The 20,865-nt window shown below is 37.8% G+C and overlaps 3 protein-coding genes across 3 annotated transcripts in view; 1 reads left to right on the top strand and 2 right to left on the bottom strand.

The window, feature by feature from the left end:
• Positions 1-3,773: 3,773 nt before the first annotated feature.
• arl3b (ADP ribosylation factor like GTPase 3b) lies at positions 3,774-6,841 on the bottom strand. Its single transcript, XM_056271435.1, has 7 exons — positions 6,706-6,841; positions 5,926-6,080; positions 5,349-5,492; positions 5,104-5,220; positions 4,969-5,019; positions 4,698-4,883; positions 3,774-4,610 (listed from the first exon to the last, which is right to left on the bottom strand). The coding sequence occupies exons 1-7, from the start codon at positions 6,839-6,841 to the stop codon at positions 4,563-4,565; spliced, it is 837 nt and encodes a 278-aa protein (XP_056127410.1). The 3' UTR covers positions 3,774-4,562.
• A 90-nt stretch (positions 6,842-6,931) lies between these two features.
• sfxn2 (sideroflexin 2) lies at positions 6,932-12,944 on the top strand. The gene is made up of 12 exons (XM_056271402.1): positions 6,932-7,058; positions 8,292-8,462; positions 8,547-8,717; positions 8,822-8,920; positions 9,145-9,220; positions 9,496-9,581; positions 9,684-9,744; positions 10,770-10,836; positions 10,944-10,993; positions 11,434-11,483; positions 11,592-11,639; positions 12,544-12,944. The coding sequence occupies exons 1-12, from the start codon at positions 7,009-7,011 to the stop codon at positions 12,641-12,643; spliced, it is 1,029 nt and encodes a 342-aa protein (XP_056127377.1). The 5' UTR covers positions 6,932-7,008; the 3' UTR covers positions 12,644-12,944.
• A 759-nt stretch (positions 12,945-13,703) lies between these two features.
• timp2a (TIMP metallopeptidase inhibitor 2a) overlaps positions 13,704-20,865 on the bottom strand; it is a 28,085-nt gene continuing 20,923 nt past the window's right edge. Inside the window, exons 2-5 of the mRNA XM_056271424.1 lie at positions 18,153-18,253; positions 17,948-18,059; positions 16,979-17,103; positions 13,704-16,068 (exon numbers count right to left, since the gene is read on the bottom strand). Coding sequence (XP_056127399.1) covers positions 15,871-16,068; positions 16,979-17,103; positions 17,948-18,059; positions 18,153-18,253 — 536 coding nt within the window. The 3' untranslated portion in view covers positions 13,704-15,870. The remainder of the gene's footprint in view (positions 16,069-16,978; positions 17,104-17,947; positions 18,060-18,152; positions 18,254-20,865) is intronic.

Genomic DNA, 20,865 nt, shown 5'->3' with positions numbered 1-20,865 from the left:
TGTTTTAGCAAGGTTTTAACGACCATACATATTTATTTTTCGGTCTCTTAAGATGCAAGTAGAAAATACAGGAAATATGTACCCACGCACAAAAAAAAAAAATAGAACAAAACGGCTTCTTCAGGCAAAAGTCAGTATTTAGTGTGATCTCCCTTGACACTAAGCACATCTTGAACTATTTTAGGGCAAGGGGGTAATCCACCAGCCGGAAACTGAAGTCTCCCCGGGCGCCGCCATTGGCTAACAAGCCTTCACCTGCTGTTAGCATTCCATTGACTCCCATTCATTTTTGCGTCACTTTGACAGCGAATAACTTTACATCTGAGACGTTTAAAGACTCCATTTGTGCATTATTTATTTCTAAAGAAACACGACAATGTATAAAATGCTCCATTACCTTGTCTCTTACGTTGTGGCCCCGTAGAAGCAGTTTTTGTAAAAATAGGCTAACGATTGCGTCATAACACGCGACTCTCTGTCGCATTGAAGAGAAATGACCGTAAAGACAGATGTAGAAGCTCACGCGCAATCGGGGGACGTGGAGGCATAAAGTCAAGGGAGAAGCCCATAGAGAGTTGTAAAGTTGCTCCTGCTGCGAGCTCATGAACAGCTAATACTCACGATCTCCGGCTCTGCAAGATTCAGAAGGGAATGATTCAGATTCCTCTTGGCACCGCTACTAGAAGACGTACAACTGTCAGTCAGGTTGCTCACGTCACAACTACGTTTTCAAGCTCAGTTTGAGCATGCGCAGTGCGCTTGGCAATCAGGAAGTGAGTGCTTCTATTTGACTTCACTTTTCTCCGTTGAAGTCTATGGGGTCGCTGTGTCCATTTCTTTTACTGTCTATGTTTTAGGGAGACTTTCCTGAAGTTATGAAGTTATCTTCTGGTATATTACACCAGGCTTCATTCAGTAGGCTACTTCCCAGAGTTCTTCTTTAGATTTAGGCTGTCTTTTATTTATTTCTCTGTCCAGGACAGGTGATCCCATATTGCCTCTATAATATTCAGGTCTAGACTCTATGGAAGCCAGTCCATGACTGTCAGTGTTTTATCAGCTGTTTTTCTCTCCAAATATGATTTCACTGCATTAACAGTGTGCTTGGGATTGTTAACATGCTGAAAAATAAAACCATTCCCAATCATGCACTTTCCAAAATGAATGGCATGATGAATTAAAACCTGTCTGTACTTTTTTCAGCATTCGTGATCCCATCAATTCAGACAATATCACCAAAACTATTGCAGAAATGCAGCCCCACACCAGGAAGAAACCCTCCATGTTTCACTGACAACTGCAAGCACTCATTCTTCCAAATATTCTTCTCACATATTGTCGATGATTGGAACCAAGATTGTCAAACTTGGATTCGTCACTCCATTATACTCTTTTCCACTGATTCCAATCTTTGTGAGCTTTAGCATATCTTAGCCTTTTCACTCTTTTAAAAAAGTGGTTTCTTGGCTGCTAGCCTTCCACAAAGACCATTCCTGACCAAGCTTCTTCGGACAGTTGTAGCGCCTGGACCAATCAGACACACACAAATTATTCATTATATTTAATGAATAATCCAGCAAACTCACTATCCCAACAAAGGTCTGTGAAACTTCCCCCAAATCAAGCTAACACACTGGCAGAACTCAGTGTCCTGTAACAGGACACAGTAAGACTGATAAGTTTTACGACCCAAAAGAATGTGCAGGGAATTGTGACAATTCTTGCTGAGAAGGAGAAATTAACCCTTTTAATCCTATATATTCTATATATATAACCATGTGATAAATGTATTAACATGCATCTAATTTTCCATCTCATGATTTTCCTTTTATGTGGTTTGGCCTATGTCTTCATTCTCTCTTCTAAACTATTTTGGTCGGAAACATGACTTGCATACTATGGTTAACCAAAATCATGTAGCATGTTTAGTCTCTATAAACTCCAATATTCGTCCCCCCTTTGTTAATTTACATTACATTCTTCTAACTTTGACGCATTAGTATTATAAGAATCTTGTAGATTCTTTTCATAAACACCCAATGAAATTACACATTCAAATGCCCTGCTAGAACACAAAGGGTTGTAAAAAGGGACCGCTTCGTATTGGCTCACGCACCTCCAGAGGGTGTGACATCTTCACGCTTTAAAAATCACTGATCACAAGATTAGCTCTCTTGTCCTCTTGCTCTCTTAGCTGTCTTGCGCTCTTAGCCTCTGGCTCTCTTACTCTCTCGGTCCTTCCTGAGAAGTCCTAATGTGAAGATGATGCTGAACTAGAAGTCCCTCAAGGACTCCCAAGCTTGCACCAGGCTGCGGCCTTGTCTTTCCATTCACCAAAGATCCTCTGACACCCACTGGTTCTCTCTCATCAAGACCACATCAGCAAAGATCAACTGGAGCCTCAACAAATTGCATCAGGACAGTTTAATGCAAATGGACGAGACATGCAAGTATCAAACTTAGTCTCATTATTTGAGGCATTAAGTATCCTTACCCCTTTTTAAGAAGGGCGTGTTAGAACTAAACTGATGGTTTGCTCAGGCTGTTGATCTGCTGAACTTCAAACAATGGTACAACTTATTGCTTTCCTGTATTCAGCTTTCCAACACACCATAACAAGTTATGATTGATTATTAATATTTCATAGAGCGAATTTGCTACACAGTAGAAGGGTCAACTTGGCATCCCGATGAAGCTGCCAGATGCTGAGCCAGGTCCTTGCTGGACTTCTTTCGGTCTCTCAATGAAACTCTTGGGAAACTTCTCATCAGTCCTTTTTTTTTTGTCCTTGACATCTCCTAATTCCTCACATTTCTTTATAACAGCTTGAATACAACTTTTTGAGTATCCAGTTTGTTTGGCCTTTCAGAGTGGCCTTGCTGATGCAAAATTATGATTTTGTCCATTAAATTCTGTGATCTTTGGTATTTTGAAATGAATGACATGGTTAAAATTTGGCAAGCTTCCAATGAATTAAACTCCAACAACATGTGTATGTAATACTCAAGCATGTCTTGCACAAACCTTGTGTAATAGACCTTTTTCCCAGCAGTCATTTTGACATGAAATAGTAGGAAAAATACAGGTGTTAACAATTACGTTAATTAGGGTTCCATTCCATTTAGGTTTAAGAGAGCCAGGGTCCTGCAAGTGTAAGGGGAGGTCACACTAAATACTTGATCCTTTAGCCTATGGAAGCTGTTATTTTTCTGATTTCCCCCGTATTAATACCTAACCACAACCTTAGCTTTCATTTTGAGTTGAGTTTTGATACTGTGACATTCTCTACTGTGTTTATTTTTTTTGTGTATCCTGACATTGTTAAGCACTTACTAAGACTTTTGCACAGTACTGTTAATTTACCCTTAGGCCAGTATAACAGAAAATCAGGAACTGAACAAACAAAATAATACCAGGATGGTAAACATGGTCAATAGTGCCACCTATACCACATTTATGTATTCTGAAAAATCAGTTGTGCCTTTAACTAATACAATAGCACGCAACAATACACCATATGGTTTCAGAATGGTATTGGTTAATAAGCAATATCATGTGAGTGTAGGTGTATGTGAAGTGTGTCTTGGCAAGTCGTTGTGCCTGTGTCAACACCATATGTTGTGAGGGTGTGTGTCTGACAGATATCCTAATGTATAAGCATTGGTGCAGTGACTCCATTTCAAATCAAATACAAAAAACAAATAAAACACACACATTATTGTATGATTACTTACTCTGAAACAATTTTCAGCCAATAAAACTTCACACTTGCACATATTTTCAGTGTTTTACTTAGTATGCTTCAGCAATTTCACACACAACATGACATTCGTTGACAATACAGAAATAATATTGGTGTGATGATCACAAACTTCCTCTTGTACTCGTCAGTGTATAGATTACAGCTGTACAGGCCACTTACAGTATAGAGCTCTAAGAAATCCTTAAATGCTGGATTTGTAAAATTCAACAGTATATATATATGCAGAAAATAATTTGCTATGTGGAACATTATTTACATTTAATTATCAAAAATGTATTTCATATCCTGCCGATGGTCCCCTATGCTTCTGTACAATACTGATGTTTCTGAATTTGCGTACCGTAAATTCATTCGTATCTCTGTTACTTTCAGGAGAAATGACCTTAGATTAACTAACAAGAGACAGCAGTTGAATTGAATGATGAAGGCTGCCACTTCTACAAATGTCTCATCAACAACTTCCACTAAATAACTATAACATTTATTATAAAAACAAGTCATTCATCTCAAGAAACGAAGGCAGAATGAATTAAGAAATGTACTAAAGAAACCAAGTCAAATCATGGTTGACTATAATGTAAAATCACATGGATGTACTTTCTTAATTTTGAGTTTAAAAGAAAGGATACTATTATCTTGAACTCATTGTATGAATACAGGACCATAGCAGACCCATTAGAAGAGGCAAAAGTGAGTTTAAATAGTTTTGAAGGGGTGCGTTCATTTTCTGTACCTACTGACAGTTTTTTCAAAGTCATGAACTTTTACATGTGCGTCCAGGGTGAAAGTTACAGTATCTCTATTTTCTCTTAGCGTTCACACTCTTGCAGACCCAGTTCATGCCATCCTGAAACACAACATTTAAGCAATTTAGTCTAAATTGTAAAAATGGACAAATGTCAAATTTTGCTGTCAATATGTGTACTAAAGTGACCTGGACTCCTTCTCCGGTGAGGGCAGAACACGACTGGATCTGCCACACTCGGTCTCGGATAGTGTGCAAATTCAAACCCTCGGCTATTTCAGATGCAGGAGCTGCTGTGAGCAGGTCTTGCTTATTTGCAAACACCAGGACTGGGACACCGCTCAGCTTTTCCTCATCAAGTAATTCAGCCAACTCCTGCATGCAGATCAATTCACTTATTTAAACACTGAGAGCAGAAATAGTTTGGAAGAGCAAATCAATCATAACAACAAAGAATCACCTGTCCCGTTTCCTCAAATCTTTTGCGATCTGCACTATCAATGACATAAATCTGAAATCAAAAAGATCCAATTAAACAAGTGTTTGGAATTAAAGTGGATTGTGGGATGACTGTTAATCGGACGGATGATCTCACCAGTACATCTGTGTTCTCAAAGTAGTTCCTCCAGTAGGGCCTGATCTTTCGTTGACCACCAATATCCCACACATTTAATTTGAATCCTTGAGACTGGACGCTCTTGATATTGAAACCCTAGAACAAAAAAAGAAACAGTTGCGATAATAAAACACAGCTGATCCAGTAATTTGCTTTGCATATGCATTAACTCTAATTGGCTTTCTTCTGAGATGTGAATGCAGTAGTTACAGTAACCGTGTCACCTGTGTTGGCGTAATATGAGTGATGTCTTCAGATGCCAACTGTTTCAGTAAGGTGGTCTTGCCACCGTTGTCCAACCCTAGAAGCAATATCCGCACCTCCTGGTCGGGGGTACTTTTCAGTTTCCGTAAAATCGACAACAAACCCTAAAAATCAAATAAATAGCGCAGATTATACAATGCTCTGACTTTATGCAATGCTTGCATCATGACGTCATACGCACGAGCATCAACAAACAAACAAACAAACAGGTTTCAATTATTACTCAAGGGATGTAGAAAATAGATATTGATGTAGTTTACCCCAAAAATAGGCATAAAAAGAGACATAACATTTGCTTAAGCGATTCTCGAACAGTCGTGACACTTAAACAGTCCTGCAAGCTAACGTTAATCTCATCCATGACCGAGAACCGCTGCTCATCTTTAATACCACTCGATTACAAAAAAATCCACAATTCTCCTCGGACAACACGGCTAACATGACTGAATTTCACAATGTGACGGGGAGTATAATGTTGAGTCTCAAACAAAAACGTCTACAGGTAGTAATTCGTTTATTGTAAGCGCTTTAACTCACCATCTTGTGATTCTTCTGCCTCCCTGAGACGCCGCGGAGGGTTACTAGGGGGAAGAGAGGATGACGTAGTACGCAATACCTACGTGCATTTCCAAAGGGCGCAAATTGACGTAGTTCACGAAAAAAACATTTTAGTTTTGCTAACTGTTTTAAACCTATGATTTAAACTAACAAACTATACATTTTAATGTTAATTAATATCGTTATAAATTATATTTTGATACAGAAATAAAAACATATATTTTAACAGCTAATACTCATTGACCAAATCCATATGAGATGGTTACATACAGATTAATGTGATGTACAGTATTAATTATGTATAGAAAATAGAAATATACCCGACGAGTCTTTTGAATCAATCAATTAGTTGAACCTGTTCTGAACGATTTGTTCACGAATCTGATCCGATTCCTCAAATAATTTCCTTCGAAAAGGCAACCATTTACAAATTTTACAATTTCTATAGTATTTTATTTCATTTCTACATAACGTAAATATAAATATATGGGGAAATATACAAGCAATATGCTATTCAGATTTCAGCTAACGACTCTGTGAACCGAGAGAATCGTCTCTTTCGGACAAGTCCGATTTGTGACAAGCATTTGGAGTGAACACGTGGTTCTAAATGCTTTTTTCGTCTGCAAATGGAACTGGAATGCACGAAATTGCATTAATAAAATTAAATAGTAAAAAGTACTATACACGTAATTTGTGCACACACGTTAGAAATGCTTTACTGGAAACATTTTAGAGCATGAAACAGTGAACTGTTACTGTTCGAAGTAAACGATTTGCGGAAATGAGCCAGACTTCCTCCTATCCTGTCACTAGTGTAAGGGGAGGGAGATTCTTCCCTTCGGGGATTGGAGGATAGAACGCCACGTGCTCGTCTACTGTTGCAAGCCCACATCATCACTTCATTGTTTTTTACTACTGAAGCAGCGCCACGAGATATAAACAAGAGTATCACGGCGCTAAATAAAGGTATTTTAATGTGGCATATTTTATATTTATGGTTTTGTCTGATTTGTTTTGGCAGCGCATATCCGGGTGCTTGTGTACAGTGAACATGAACTGATGCAAGCTGCTAGACAACTTACAGCCTTTCTACTTTGCATGATTCTAATGTAATTTTAATGCAGGGCTGGTTTTATGAAAATTAAAACTTCTTAATGTTTGAGAATTATTTATGTTTTAAACGCTTACGCCTACTTTGTTATACCACTTTAGAAATGACATAGCGAGGTCTGTTTTCTTTTAAGCTTGTTGTTAACATAGCCTAGTTGGTATAGTAAACTGTGCATAGTTGTATTAGTTTGGTGATATTTTATTTTAATTAGAGTGTATGTTTTAAACATCTTTCTGTTAAAATACCAGTAAATCAGGTCAAACCAGTAAGGAAACAAATGACCAGAATGAAAATTGTCTTGACATGTTTGGACCTATTGAAAATCAGTCCTTGCCTGCTTGTTTGTTTTGTGTAGCTATTGCCTTTTGTGCACTTGTGCTTTCAATTCACTGCTGTAAATGGTGATGTTACAAATGTCAAATCTGGTCCACCATCACCTGCTTTGCTCATGCATTGCTTTACATTTGATAATACATACATTACAATCTGCATGTTACGTGTTTAATGCAAAGTACACTTGATGTTGCAGTGTAAGGATATTTATAGTATCCTCAAATAGTTTTTTTAACAACCATATTGTTTGTGAAAAATTACTTTTTATGTAAAAGTTTAATTTTGAACTAAACTGATGATAAGTTGGTCAGACACTCAGGAGTCCAGCTTTTGATTTTACTAGTCAAGAAAGACATTTCCCTAAAAGCATTGTAAACCTAAATTGATCTTAGAGACCATTGATGGTAATTGATCTTTGATCAACTAAGGTTTACGATACTTTTGGGAAACGCAGCCCTGGTCTGTTTAGCCAGATATCCATACTTCTGTTTGCGTAGCTGGCCTCACCGTGAGAGCAATGATTTTGGGCTTTTCTCATAGCATTTAGAGATACCCTGCTTTGTTAGATGAGAAACCAGTTAAAAACAAAATATTATAACACAATGGGGATAGAAAATGAGCCCACATTTAGGTCACCCAATAATAGAAATTCACGTTTTGCGAATAAAAAAAATTGCATTTGATTTGTGCTAAACTTTCAGACCACTTTAGTCTGATCACATGATTTTAGTCACATGATTTTCATTCAAAACTTCACATTTGTTTTGTTCTATGGACCTTAGTTTGATCTGGTCTCTGTGGACTGGAACTGGAAACCATTGATGTATTGAATATTTGTTGTTTTATGTGTTGTTTCTTTCTTTCTTGTTTTTTTTTTTTTACCCTGGCTCTTTGGAAGGAGAAAGAGAACCATGGAAGCTATGAAGGGCTTTGATATCGACGCCCCACGCTGGGATCAATCCACGTTCATGGGCCGTCTCAAACACTTTTTCAACATCACTGACTGGCGCACTGTTGTGCTACCTGACTCCAGACTAGATGAAGCCAAAGTGTTAGTGGAGAGCTGCAGGTGAAGAAGCACACTGATTTGATGAGGTTATCTTTATGCCTCTCTTCCTGTCTCTTACTTTCTGTCCCTTCCTCTTTCCCTCAGAGCTGGCTCTATTCCTCCAGGCACAACCGAGGAGCAGCTACACTATGCCAAGAAGCTGTATGACTCGGCATTTCACCCAGACACGGGTGACAGGATGAACCTAATAGGGAGAATGTCATTTCAGGTGCCTGGGGGTATGGCCATCACAGGGTTCATGCTTCAGTTTTACAGGTCAGCATTTAAAATGTTTTTGTTTTTATTATAATTCAATCTAATATTTATTTTAGGTATCATATATTATTAAGATTAACTAATTATTTTGTATGGTCATGTAGGACAGTTCCTGCTGTAGTGTTCTGGCAGTGGGTTAACCAGTCTTTCAACGCTCTGGTCAACTACACCAATCGCAATGCTGCCTCCCCCATCACACAAAAGTAAGTTAAGTTCCTTTGACTTCTTTCTTTCCATGAACTTTGCTCTCTTATAAGAAGAATTGGGTCATATGGTAGGTATGCAAAGTGTCTACCACTTAAAATGTGACTGTCCCATGATATCTAGCGATTTATTTACAGATGTCTGGAAAGGAGCTTCAAATAACAGATAAGCTTCAGTAACAGAAATGGGTTTTGGTTGTGTTGTGTGTATCTTCTTTGCCCAGGCAGATTGGAATAGCTTATGTGACGGCAACAAGCACAGCGCTGGCCACTGCAGTGGGGCTGAACCTCTACACAAAGGTATTACTCAGCCTTAAATGAACACTTAAGGGAAGCATCATGTGACACTGAAGACTGGAGTAATGGCTGCTGAAAAATCTGCTACAGTAAATTGTAACTATATTCCACAAAATTGTGACAATTTTGCATATGAAATACCAAATGAAAGTAAAAATAATTAAAAGGTTTTTTTTCCATCATCAGTTTTATCTGTCTTATCAGTTTTTACAGTCTTATCTGCAGTGGTAATACATCATCCATTTCTAATTCAGCATCTTTAACCTTTATCTCCTCAGAAAGCTCCTCCACTGGTGGCCCGCTGGGTGCCGTTCGCTGCCGTTGCCGCTGCTAACTGTGTGAACATTCCAATGATGAGACAACAGTGAGACCCTCTTTTTCAATTTCTAGTTGTTTTGGTGGGTCTTACTCAGTAGGTTTACATGTCCAGATATTAGTATATTCAGATTTATTCTTTCCTATACAGGGAGATTTTGAACGGCATTGCTGTGACCGATGAAGATGGGAATAAACTGGGCCACTCAAGGGTGAGGGACATTTATTGGTTGTATCAGGGTGATGCAACCAGCAGCTATCACTCTGCAGCTCTCGCCTGGTCACCCACTGAAGCTAAGCAGGGTTGAACTTGAGTCTGGTCAGTACCTGGATGAGAGACCTCCTGGGAAATTAGGTTTCTGCTGGAAGAGGTGTTAGTGAGGCCAACTGTAGTTAGACACATGTATGAATATCTATATCTGCAATAGACTTCAGCAGATGATTTTGCTAAACTTACACAATACAAGACGACGAAGGCGTCAGCTAACACAGCATTAAAAAGTTACCATAGTAAAAGTAAAAACATTAAAAAGTACCATAGTAAAAACCTGTAATATTGAGTTAATACACATATACCAAAAAAACTACGCATTCTCACCCGTGAAAGGTTATCCCAACCAGAAGCTGCGCAATGTTGTTGCATTATTGATTGTCACTGTGAGTGACGACACGCTGACCGTTCCAAGATGGCGGACGTGCCGAGATGTCTGGGATGTGACATCTATGTATACATATATATGATGGGGACACTATACTGTCAAAAACACCATCCTTCGGATGAGACGTTAAACTGAGGTCCTGGCTCTCTTTGGTCATTAAAAAAAAGAGTAGGGTGTAACCCTGGCATTCCCCTTGCAGAATCTGTAAGATATTTATCATTTTTACAAAATGATATATCATAAAACATTTTATTCTTTATTTAGTACTGCCCTGAAGAAGCTGCATATTCCAGAAGATTAAATTGAACTGAAAATGAATAACAGAAATTACACAAATGCCTGTTTAAATGCCTACATAGTTTGTCCTTAAACTTTTTTTATTATAATAATTTATAGCCACTGCATCATACATGCCGGAGTATGTAAACTAATGAGCAGAACCATCTGTTTAAACAGATTTCAATGTGTTTAATGATTATAATAATCAGTTTAATGATCAGATGTCTTTCTACACTATAAGCATTTCTCTGCTCTTAAGTTACTGAATAAATACTGTATACTGTCTGTGTTTGTCATAGAAAGCAGCTGTCAAGGGCATCACACAGGTGGTCATCTCTCGAGTTACCATGGCAGCTCCAGGCATGAGTAAGTGCAGAGTTTGCCCAGTGTTATCAGATCTCAGTGCTAAAATAAACCAGCCCTCACCCAGCGGTCAATGTTGAATCCTGAGCCGTTTCCTTTGTTCTTTCCAGTCATACTCCCCATTATTATGCAGAGGCTGGAAAAATACAGATTCATGCAGGTGAGTCTTAAGATGTTGTCCAAGGAGTGTCCGAGGAGCACGCAATGGAATAAAGAGGCTATAAAATAGCCAGTTTATGATCTGCAGGTGTTTCTGTTATAAATTCACTCTTTCTAACCCCTCAACGACTGTTGAGTTGGACTCATAAAACTTGTCAGTTATCAATTTATACAGGTCAATAATTGTTACAAATGTTACTGTTGATCCAGAGAATTTAATGACACTTCTAACTATTTGAATGAACATTAGCTAATGATTTAATGTGCAGTGTGTAGAAATTAAATACAATTATTATAAAGTGTTACAAAGACAGTCTTATTTGTTATCATTCATTATTTTATATTGGGATTCCTGGGTCTGTAAAGGCTAGAAACACCTATAGATGAATGGTTTTATATATAACATCTTTGCATTTGTTTGTTTCTTTAAATCTGTTGCAGAAAATCACATTTCTTCATGGGCCACTGCAAGTCATGATGGTTGGCGTATTGTATGTGATCACATTTCTTATTATGAAAATAGCAACGATTGATATGGCTAATATATGAGATCTTATTTCAGCAGAAGAAATGACAACATGCCTTACTCTGCTTCACAGTCTGATCTTCATGGTGCCTGCAGCGTGTTCACTGTTTCCTCAGAGATGGTAAAGTTTGCATGTAAAACATCTTTTTTAGAGGGATAGTATCTCTTTAAAGTAGCTCCTCAAATATACACTACCGTTCAAAAGTTTGGGGTCGGTAAGATTTAAAAAAAAAAAATTGACAGTCTCTTGTGCTCGCCAAGGCTGCATTTATTTAATCAAAATTCAGTATAAACAGTGATATTGTGAAATATTATTACAATCTTAAAGAAATATTTTTAGATGTATGCTGATTTGGTGCTCAAGAAACATTTCTTATTATTATCACTCAATTGTTTTATAAAGTTCAAAATATCAGCATTTATTTAAAATATAAATCTTTTGTTGAAAGACATAATTTACTGTCACTTTAAATCATTTGAATGCATCCTTGCTGAATGAAAGTATTATGCCCGGTTTCACAGACGAGGCTTAAGCCTAGTCCCAGACTAAAATGCATACAAAAATGCATTTGAGCTGTCTTATATTTAAGGAACTTGCACCGATATGTCTTAAAATGTCAGTGCCATTGTTTTGTCACAAGATGCACACCAGTATTGTTTTTTCTAAGGCACATTTTAAAAAAAAGCTACTTAAATGTCCTAATTTAACTAAAGCCTACTCCTGGCTTAACCTATCCCTGTCTGTGAAACCAGACCTTAATGTCTTACTGACCCCAAACCTTTGTAATTTTTTAAATATATATATTTACCACTTTCCAAGGCAGCTTGAATGACCAGAAGTGACTAGAGCAGACAATTTTGGAGCTTCATAGATTCATTATGGCATGAAGCTTATTCACACAACTTTTTTTTGCTGCTCCTCAATCCATTATCTTTCTCAAAAAAGCTCCTTTCAGCTGTTATCACAGTAACTGTTGTCTCTGAGCCATATCAGACTAATCAGTCATTTGCACATTGATTTGCAGTTCTATGGCTGTTACCAAGCTGGAACCTGAGCTCAGAGAGTCCATCATTTCTCAATACGGGGACCGTGTCAGTTACGTCTACTTCAACAAGGGCCTGTGAGTGCCAGCCAATCACACTGTCCTATCCAGACTGGATGCATGAGCCATCACCCAATCAGAAGCTCTTTTTTTTTTTTTTTGCTAAAGAAGTTGCTAAAAAGAAGCTTTTTGAATTGAGGTTTTGTTTCATGACACAAAGTAATGCACTAAAGCATAATTTATGGACAGTTTTTGAACATTTGGCCCTGACTGCTGCAAAGAATAGGTTAGATTTGTATAGATTAGTTACAGAGAGTTTATGGACATTGGATAAACCTGATTCAGTTATCCTTTCATCTGTTCCTGTTGTATATGACCTGAATAACTGTTTCCCTCAAATGCTATCATTTACCACAAACATCTCTCAGGATGTTTTTTTTATATATATAAAGTTTAATGCTTTAAACACCCTCTAAAGCCAACAGTGAAGTTATTTTATCAGGTTTTTCTTAAACTGTCAGACATTCAGGAATATACAGTCAGATCATAAACGTTTATGTTTGAAATACCAGTTATGAGCATAAAGTGGGATAAAGAAGAGTATATTAAACATCAGTTTTAAAGAGCATTTCACAGTGTGCCTTTAATTTGGAAGAAAAAAAATCCTGCCCTCACTGTGAACTATCTGAGTTATGTACTTGTTTTCATCATTATAAGATGATAAAATAAACAGACAGCTGTCGAAATAAACCCCCGCTCTGTGATAACTCATGGGAGTTGAACCAAAGTGGACCTTGTGTTTATTTTATCTAGGACTTTGCGCTCACTATTCATTCCTGCCACATGAGGGCAGTATCTGATCATTAAAGTTTTGTGAAGGTACATATGCAGTCAAATGTTCACCCTGATGGGCAAAAACATACTATAACTAAGGCCAAGTTTCCACAACATCAATTAACAAAACAACTGTTGTACCTTTGTTGTTGTGTATGTATATGTACGTATTTTTCCTGCACATATATATATATATAAAATCAATTATGAATTTTTCAATTATATTACTTTATGATGAAGTATTTCATAAACACACATGTATAAATACTCATAGACTTAAAAAAAAAAAAACTAATGGGACGAGCTGATGTAGTTTAATGTTTTATTTGGTAATACTGTATATTTATCCGTCAAGTGAACATCCACATGGGAATTACAAAAAGCATCAAAGACATGCATAGTCGGGTTCTTCTACCACAACTCTTATCATGTGGTTCAGACACTAGGCCTCACATTCCTGCTCTTTTCAGCAAATCATAAAAGAGAAAGACAAAGACTGGTAAAAATGACACAATGATCATATAAATCAAAGGTAATAACACATTTTTAAAAAAGTAGAAACGTGGAAACAAAATCATTTAACTTACGCCATTAAAGTTCAATAACAATTAATACAAAGCAGTTTAAGTAGTTATAGCTCGATGCATATTAAACATTAACCTTGTAGATTTATATAGCCTATTCATAAGAGTTCAAGCTTGTTTATGACAATGCTTCTGGTATGAAGAAAGAAGCGAGGATATTGAAACAAAAATCTTAATTTAAATTACACTTAAGCAAAAGGAAAAAAAAAGCTTCATACATTTATGCTGGAACACTGATAGCCAAAATAGAAAGGCATGAATAGAACGATTACCCATAAGAATGCTCCCTTTGTCAATACAAATGATCTCTGTGTTGATTTTATGCAATGATTGTGATGCATTATATCGTCCAAATCGATCAACACTTTTATTGTTGCTTTCGTCAGTTCATCAGCGGTCTGTCTACTCCCTCTCTCTCTTTTTCTCTCTAACACTATGACCACATCGGGACACATGGTTCACCCTGACGAAGCGCCTAGCAACTAGTATTCAAACGCCTCACCCTCAGTCAATCACGTGACTTGGCAACGCCCAATCAGGGGACAGTTGCAACAACCCAACTCTGCCTTCTTCTCAAGCTGCCAATAAACTCCTGAGTTTATTAACATCACAGAAGGAAGGAACCTCGCTCTTTGCTTCCTCTTTCTCAGCGCATGCTATAGGCCTGTGTCTTTGCATGCCAATCCAATCAGCCTTGTTTTACTCTAGGGCAAAACGAAGGGTCTTCCCATTGCCATGGCAACTAAAGTCTTACATACCTCTTCGGGTATATAATCGAATGACACATAAAAGAAGACCAATACGGAAGGTAAAAGAGCTCACTAGGATCTTAGATAACTGATGCTGTAATGCTTAAAGCTAAAGCATTTGCAAAACAAGAACGAAAGCATTGAAAATGAGAGTTACAAAAAAGAGGAGACAGTCCTCTTGGTTTTGTCTTTAAAAAGTGCAACAAGTTTAAATAGTATCATCACTGAACTATTAACGGAGGAATAAATGCATACAACTGACTTATCGTAGGTGTTTGAGACAAGTTAAAGGTTCAAAAAGGTAAACAAACATACTAACAAAACAAATTAGGGATGATTGATTCATAAATGTGCATAAAAAAATCGAATTAGAGGAACTTATTGTATATTGCTAATTAATTATGAACTGTCGTCAGAATAATAGATGTTGACATTGTTATTACTTCATTTTTCCTATATAAACGAAGGATGCACCATGAAATGATGATGAAAAGCAGTGGAGGTGAAATGAAGAACAGCTTCATATACAACAGTTCAACATTCTATAATTTGGTCAGCAGCTAAATTTTGTTTCCATCACAAATTCATGTCTAACGACATCGACTTTGGTCTTTAATTTTTGTTTTTTCCCAAACCCCAGCTGTCTTAAGTTCTTTCCAGGTCCCTGCACATCTTTGAACTATCTGGGAAGTCCAGCCTCACCATTTATCTGAGTGGACCAATTGGCATGGCTTTGGGAAATTACACTGCCTTCAAAAGTAATACTCTCACTACCACCCTGGGTGGATTTGGACCAGAATACCAGAAATGCGAAATGAGCTGAGAGACTGCAGTTTTGGGAGATTGTGGAGATTGTTCAGTCCTTTTTGCAGAGAGAAACCTAAGCGCTGTTTTGGGGGGCAGAAAGTGCTCTCGTTTTAAAGATTGTCCCTCACACGATGCCTTAGGTGGGGGTCATTACTTTCGCTCCATTCTATCTCATGTTGCGATATCTAATGAAGACTGTACACTAATCTAGCCTTAAGATGTTTAAATTTCAATTTGGTAAAGTTTTGTCTTTATGTCGATATTAACTTACACCTTATCTATGATATTTGTAAGAATCTCAGATTGGGTGATGTGGAGAGGGAGAGAGAGATACTTTAAGGGTCTTCTACGTCCAGAAACTCTTTCTTGGGTGGCGCGACTCCACGGTACCAGGCGCAGGAGCCGTCTCCTCTCTTGATGCAGGCATAGTGGTCGGACTGGCGGCCCTGAATTATCTTCTCTGTCACCCAATCTGTCCACAGACACTCTTCTGGGGCGTTGATCTCGCATGGGAAGGTCGCACAGCGTGTGATCTGGGTGTAGCAAAAACAATGTTTGTTAACAGGGTGTGATACTGAAAGTATTTTTAAGTATGTTATGTTGGCTTTGAGTTGCTTAAATATGCAAGTGCTAAATATGATATTCTGTGATATTCTACACAATTTTGCAGTATAAATAGTGCAAGTAGTGTGTTAACACTATGAGTACCCAGATGATGTACTAAAGGTAACAGCAATGCATCAGGTGTGTTAAAAAACTTGTATGCCCACAAATATAAACAAAAATGTTACTATAAGTGTATATTTCTTTCACTTTTTTTTGTCCAGCAGGTGAAAATCAAAAGCTTGATCTGCTTCAACAAGCTGCAAAATTTGGGGTATCACTTCAGCCCATAGCATGAACAGCGCAGGACAAGTTACACCTATTTCATCTAACTTATTCTTGTGTAACTCAAGGTATAAAAGTTTAAAAAGCTTTGAGGTTTGAAGGTTTAAAGGTTGGATGGATGGATGATAGATAGATAGATACAATGGATGGATGGAATGATGATATGATGGATTGATGGATGATAGATGGATAGATAGATAGATAGATAAATGGATCGAATGGTGATATTATGGAAGGATGGATGATAGATAAATAGACAAATGAATTGATGGAGTGAGTGATGGATGGATAGATAGATACAATGGATGGATGGATGGATGGATAGATAGACAAATGAATGGAGTGATAGATGGATGAATAGATAGATAGATTCCTTCTCCTGTCATTCTAATTCAAATCCATTCAACTTCCTGTGAGTCGTGACTAATTAAATTCAGATTAAACCCATGAATTGAAACATAGCCAGTTCTTCCAATTCTGAATTTTACACAACCCTGGTTTACATCATGTTTGACAGTAATGATTAGTATGTGTCCACAGGAGAAAAATACTCGCCTTGCAGTCACACCCCATCTGGTAGCGCTGACTGAGGCTCTTCTTCTGGGTGGCACTCATGGATTCCCAGGGCATGATGAGATCACACAGAGTCACGTGCATCTTGCCGTTGGCCTCTGCCTTGCCTGGAAACACAATGTGCAGACAAAACAATCTGAAACGTCTACACACATCTGATAGTCACGGGCACGGTGAGGCCCAACAGACAAAATAACAGCACACAACAACACGATAACAAGTAGCCACGTTTACCCCCTGTAAGTCATCTATTGTGCTGTCCCACGTTATGGAGGTCACTGCAGAGTCAAAGCCTAGATTTGGTGAAAAACACTATGGACCGCGGACTTGGGAGGGGACATACAACGACATAAACAACCTCAAAATGGTTTCTATTTTTGCTCAAAGCAAAGGTCTCTAAGTCTGCTCTGGTTCAACCTGAAACCTGGGTAGTTTCTGCTCTGTGTGGAGAAGAGAATGTGTGCCTTGAAAACACAACCTCAGCAGTTACTCCGCACTACAGGATCAGCTCTCTCATTATTTTACCTCCCCTCCTCCTCGAAAACTTCAGCTTTAAAGGCAATTGCTACCCTCCACAGACCTCTGCCTTGTCAACTCTGTAATTTGGGCTCTGCTGGAATGATCCGAGATGGGGAAACCAGAAGTTGTCTGTGTTCATCTTTTGACATTCTTTTATATTCTGTGTTTTTTCCCTTCAGAGTTGCCTGCTCAGCAAGTTCATTAGAGAGAGGAGAAGAGTATTGAAACCCAGCTGTAAATTCAGCACTCTGTACATCACTAAGTCACGGTTTGTAAACTTCTGTCCAGTCTGAAAAAGGATCACCTTGAGTGGAGCATGTGCCAACTGGCAAGTGCTTTGCTGTGAAGGCTGTAACCAATAGCGTTGTGTGGTTAAACTGCACATTTATTTGACCAAAAAACAAGAGTTGCAGAGAAATGACAAGCTTTTACCTGAGATGAGGTACTCCTTTTTGCCGTTAGTGTCCAAATTCGTCAACCCACACACTGCAGATGAGGGTGCGGTGAAGATCACGTCAATGTGGTGGTCTGGGCCTTTGAACATCTGAAAGAGAACAACAGATCTTCTTTTAATTCAATGCGAGACATTTTCATTGTAGGTTACATGTGAAAGACAGCTGTCATCTTCATCCCTTACCTTGATCTGCTTGATCTCATATTGGATCCGCTTGATAGGGTTCCCATAAATATCATTCCCAGAATCCACCTCTTTTTTCCCAACCACCTTGGCCCTGATTACTGCAGGAAAAAGGTTAATGAAAAGGTTAATTTCATGAATTAATAATTGCATGGATTATTCGTGTTAAATTCACAATTCATCTCCCTAATTCACAACACGTGCATATGCACATGAATTTGTTCTAATTAATGAACAGTAGTGAATCCTCCTCAAAAACAAAATATATATATATATACCTCTGAGCTCTGTGCATGTGCGGATCTGTGTCTTTATGCAGATTAACCTCTTTTACTATATATATCAATCAGTGTAAAAATTGTTGTTCCAACTTAAAAAATGAAGTGTTCAAGTGGCCTTAAAATGTTAAATTTAGTTCTGACAACTTGAATATTGTCTGGTTACCAGTATTCTTTAAAATATATTCTTTTGTGTTCAACAGAAGAAAGAAACTCATAGAGGTTTGGATCAACATGAGGGTGAGTAAATGATGACAATTTTTATTTTTGGGTGAACTATCCCTTTAAGAAAACACATTTCCCAAAGTTTGAAACCACTGTCAACAACTAAATTAAGTTCAGCCAAAGAATAATTTTTTGAATGTGGAATCTTCTCAATGTTTTTTCCACCGCTACTTGGACTCGGTAGAATATACAAGCTACTGCAAAAGCCCTGTAGAGTTTCTGTAGCATCATCATGAAAAGATGAAAAGGCACATGACTCTTGTACTGTACTTTCTCCATGCCACCTCTCATCTGAGGCCTTGTCTAAACACCATGGAGCGATCACTCTCATATAAAGAGAGTCATGCCCCCAAACCCAAATCCCATTTCCTGCAAGTTGAGCGTTTGCAGCTGTCCAGCTTCTCTGTAGCTCTCTTTGTCAGGTCAGCCAACATGCGGCAGAGACGCCTCTCCTAGAGAAGCTGACACATGACAACCTTGCGCTGACTCATTTAATCTCTTGCCTTTTATACTCACCCTTATTTTCCTTAATCATTTTTAGATGGCTGTTATTTTTTCACTGAAGTTCTGCACGGAAACATAGCATGGAAGTTAAGGGGACAAAAATAAGCATCTCAACCACTACCACACGAAAGCCCTTTACTCTCCCCGAACTTCTTCCCTGTCCTCTTCATACAGACATCTTTACTTTGACAGAAGTGTAAACAGAGCTGCAAACCTTCTAACATAAACTGTGCATCACATTTATACAAACTTTGCTGCTTAAACTAGTGAAGCACATTTTAAAACAATTTTAAACAATGAATTCATGCCTTATTGTTTGCAATAAGCTGTAATCATTTCTATTTTACAGATATTTCATCCGTTAAATGTAGGCCTACTGAAATTTCAAGGAGAGGTCTATAAATGGATTTATAGATTTAAGCCCCATACACACCAAGAACGATAACTATAACTATATTACCATCCACATCAACGCATGATAATCAGGGTTCTAAATTAACTTTTTTGATCACCAGCCAATGTGGCTGGTAACTTTCTAAAGTTACCAGCCATTTAGAATTTCCACTAGCCAAATTTTTTCCGGTGAAAATAAGAGAAATTATGAGTGCCACTGAATGCATTTGATAATTTTATTAACATTGTTGGCATGAAAAACACATATAAAGTACAATACAAGACAGAAAGTGCAAACATTTCATTTCAAGTTTGGGATCTATCTCTATTAGGGATGTGCACGAATATTCGAATTTTCGCTCTGTAATTATTATTAAAAAAATAAAATACTAATACTAATAGGCCTACTTTTTTTCTTCAATTTTTTTTCGCAGTTATAATTAAATGCACTGGGTGGAGCATTTAACAAGTGGATTGTGTTTTTGATCACATAATGTCGTTGTCTGCCTCGCGAAGTTTGGAATTACTTAGATGAAAATGATAGCCTATTACAAAATGGAATTACGTTTAATCAATTATAATTATTATTATTATCATAATATCACCACCACAATGAGAAATCACATGAAATCCAACACTGCATTAACGACTGCAGGTCAGCAGCTGTACCCCGATATCTTCTGGTAGCAAAATGATTTTGACATATGCTTCCTTTAAGTTTCGTTGAGGGAGACAGGTTTAAGAACAGAAAACGCAAAGTGCTGTTACTTCACTTTGCACACACGCGCGCGCGTCTCTGCAACGCCTGTGTGTCAGCGCAGCGCGTTTTCTCACTCGAGCATGTGGATATTATTGTTTTTCTCAACATGAACGTGAAACAATATAAACACGATAATCATATGCTGACTCGAGTATGCTGACTACGTTCTGTACGATAACTGCGCAGTCTGCTTCTTTTTTTTTCTTTCTTTTTTTTTTGCGTTTTTTCCCCGTTTGCGCTGCCTGAGCTTAAAGGGATACTCCACTTTTTTTGGAAATAGGCTCATTTTACAACTCCCCCAGAGTTAAACTGTTGAGTTTTACCGTTTTTGAATCCATTCAGCCGATCTCCGGTTCTGGCGGTACCACTTTTAGCATAGCTTAGCATACATCATTGAAGTGGACAAGACCATTAGCATTTCTCATTAAAAAATTACCAAAGTGTTTCGATATTTTTCCTATTTAAAACTTGACTCTTCTGTAGTTACATCGTGCACTAAGACCGACGGAAAATGTAAAGTTGCGATTTTCTAGGCTGATATGGCTAGGAACTA

Source organism: Rhinichthys klamathensis, unplaced genomic scaffold (genome assembly GCF_029890125.1).
Source record: "Rhinichthys klamathensis goyatoka isolate OS25496 unplaced genomic scaffold, OSU_Roscu_1.1 h1tg000319l_1, whole genome shotgun sequence".
Classification (NCBI taxonomy): domain Eukaryota; kingdom Metazoa; phylum Chordata; class Actinopteri; order Cypriniformes; family Leuciscidae; genus Rhinichthys; species Rhinichthys klamathensis.
This window is presented reverse-complemented; position numbering and strand designations above follow the sequence as displayed.

What these genes read in the sequence shown, in the direction of transcription:
- arl3b (XM_056271435.1), bottom strand. Translation starts at nt 6,841, where the DNA reads ATGTGGGCTTGCAACAGTAGACGAGCACGTGGCGTTCTATCCTCCAAT. An exon ending in GGCAGAAGAATCACAAGATG is followed by an intron (nt 5,493 to 5,925) that starts GTGAGTTAAAGC and finishes TTTGATTTTTAG; the next exon opens with GGTTTGTTGTCGATTTTACG. An exon ending in TCACCGGAGAAGGAGTCCAG is followed by an intron (nt 4,611 to 4,697) that starts GTCACTTTAGTA and finishes GTTGTGTTTCAG; the next exon opens with GATGGCATGAACTGGGTCTG.
- sfxn2 (XM_056271402.1), top strand. Translation starts at nt 7,009, where the DNA reads ATGCAAGCTGCTAGACAACTTACAGCCTTTCTACTTTGCATGATTCTA. An exon ending in ATTCCAATGATGAGACAACA is followed by an intron (nt 9,582 to 9,683) that starts GTGAGACCCTCT and finishes TTTCCTATACAG; the next exon opens with GGAGATTTTGAACGGCATTG. An exon ending in GTCATGATGGTTGGCGTATT is followed by an intron (nt 11,484 to 11,591) that starts GTATGTGATCAC and finishes TCTGCTTCACAG; the next exon opens with TCTGATCTTCATGGTGCCTG.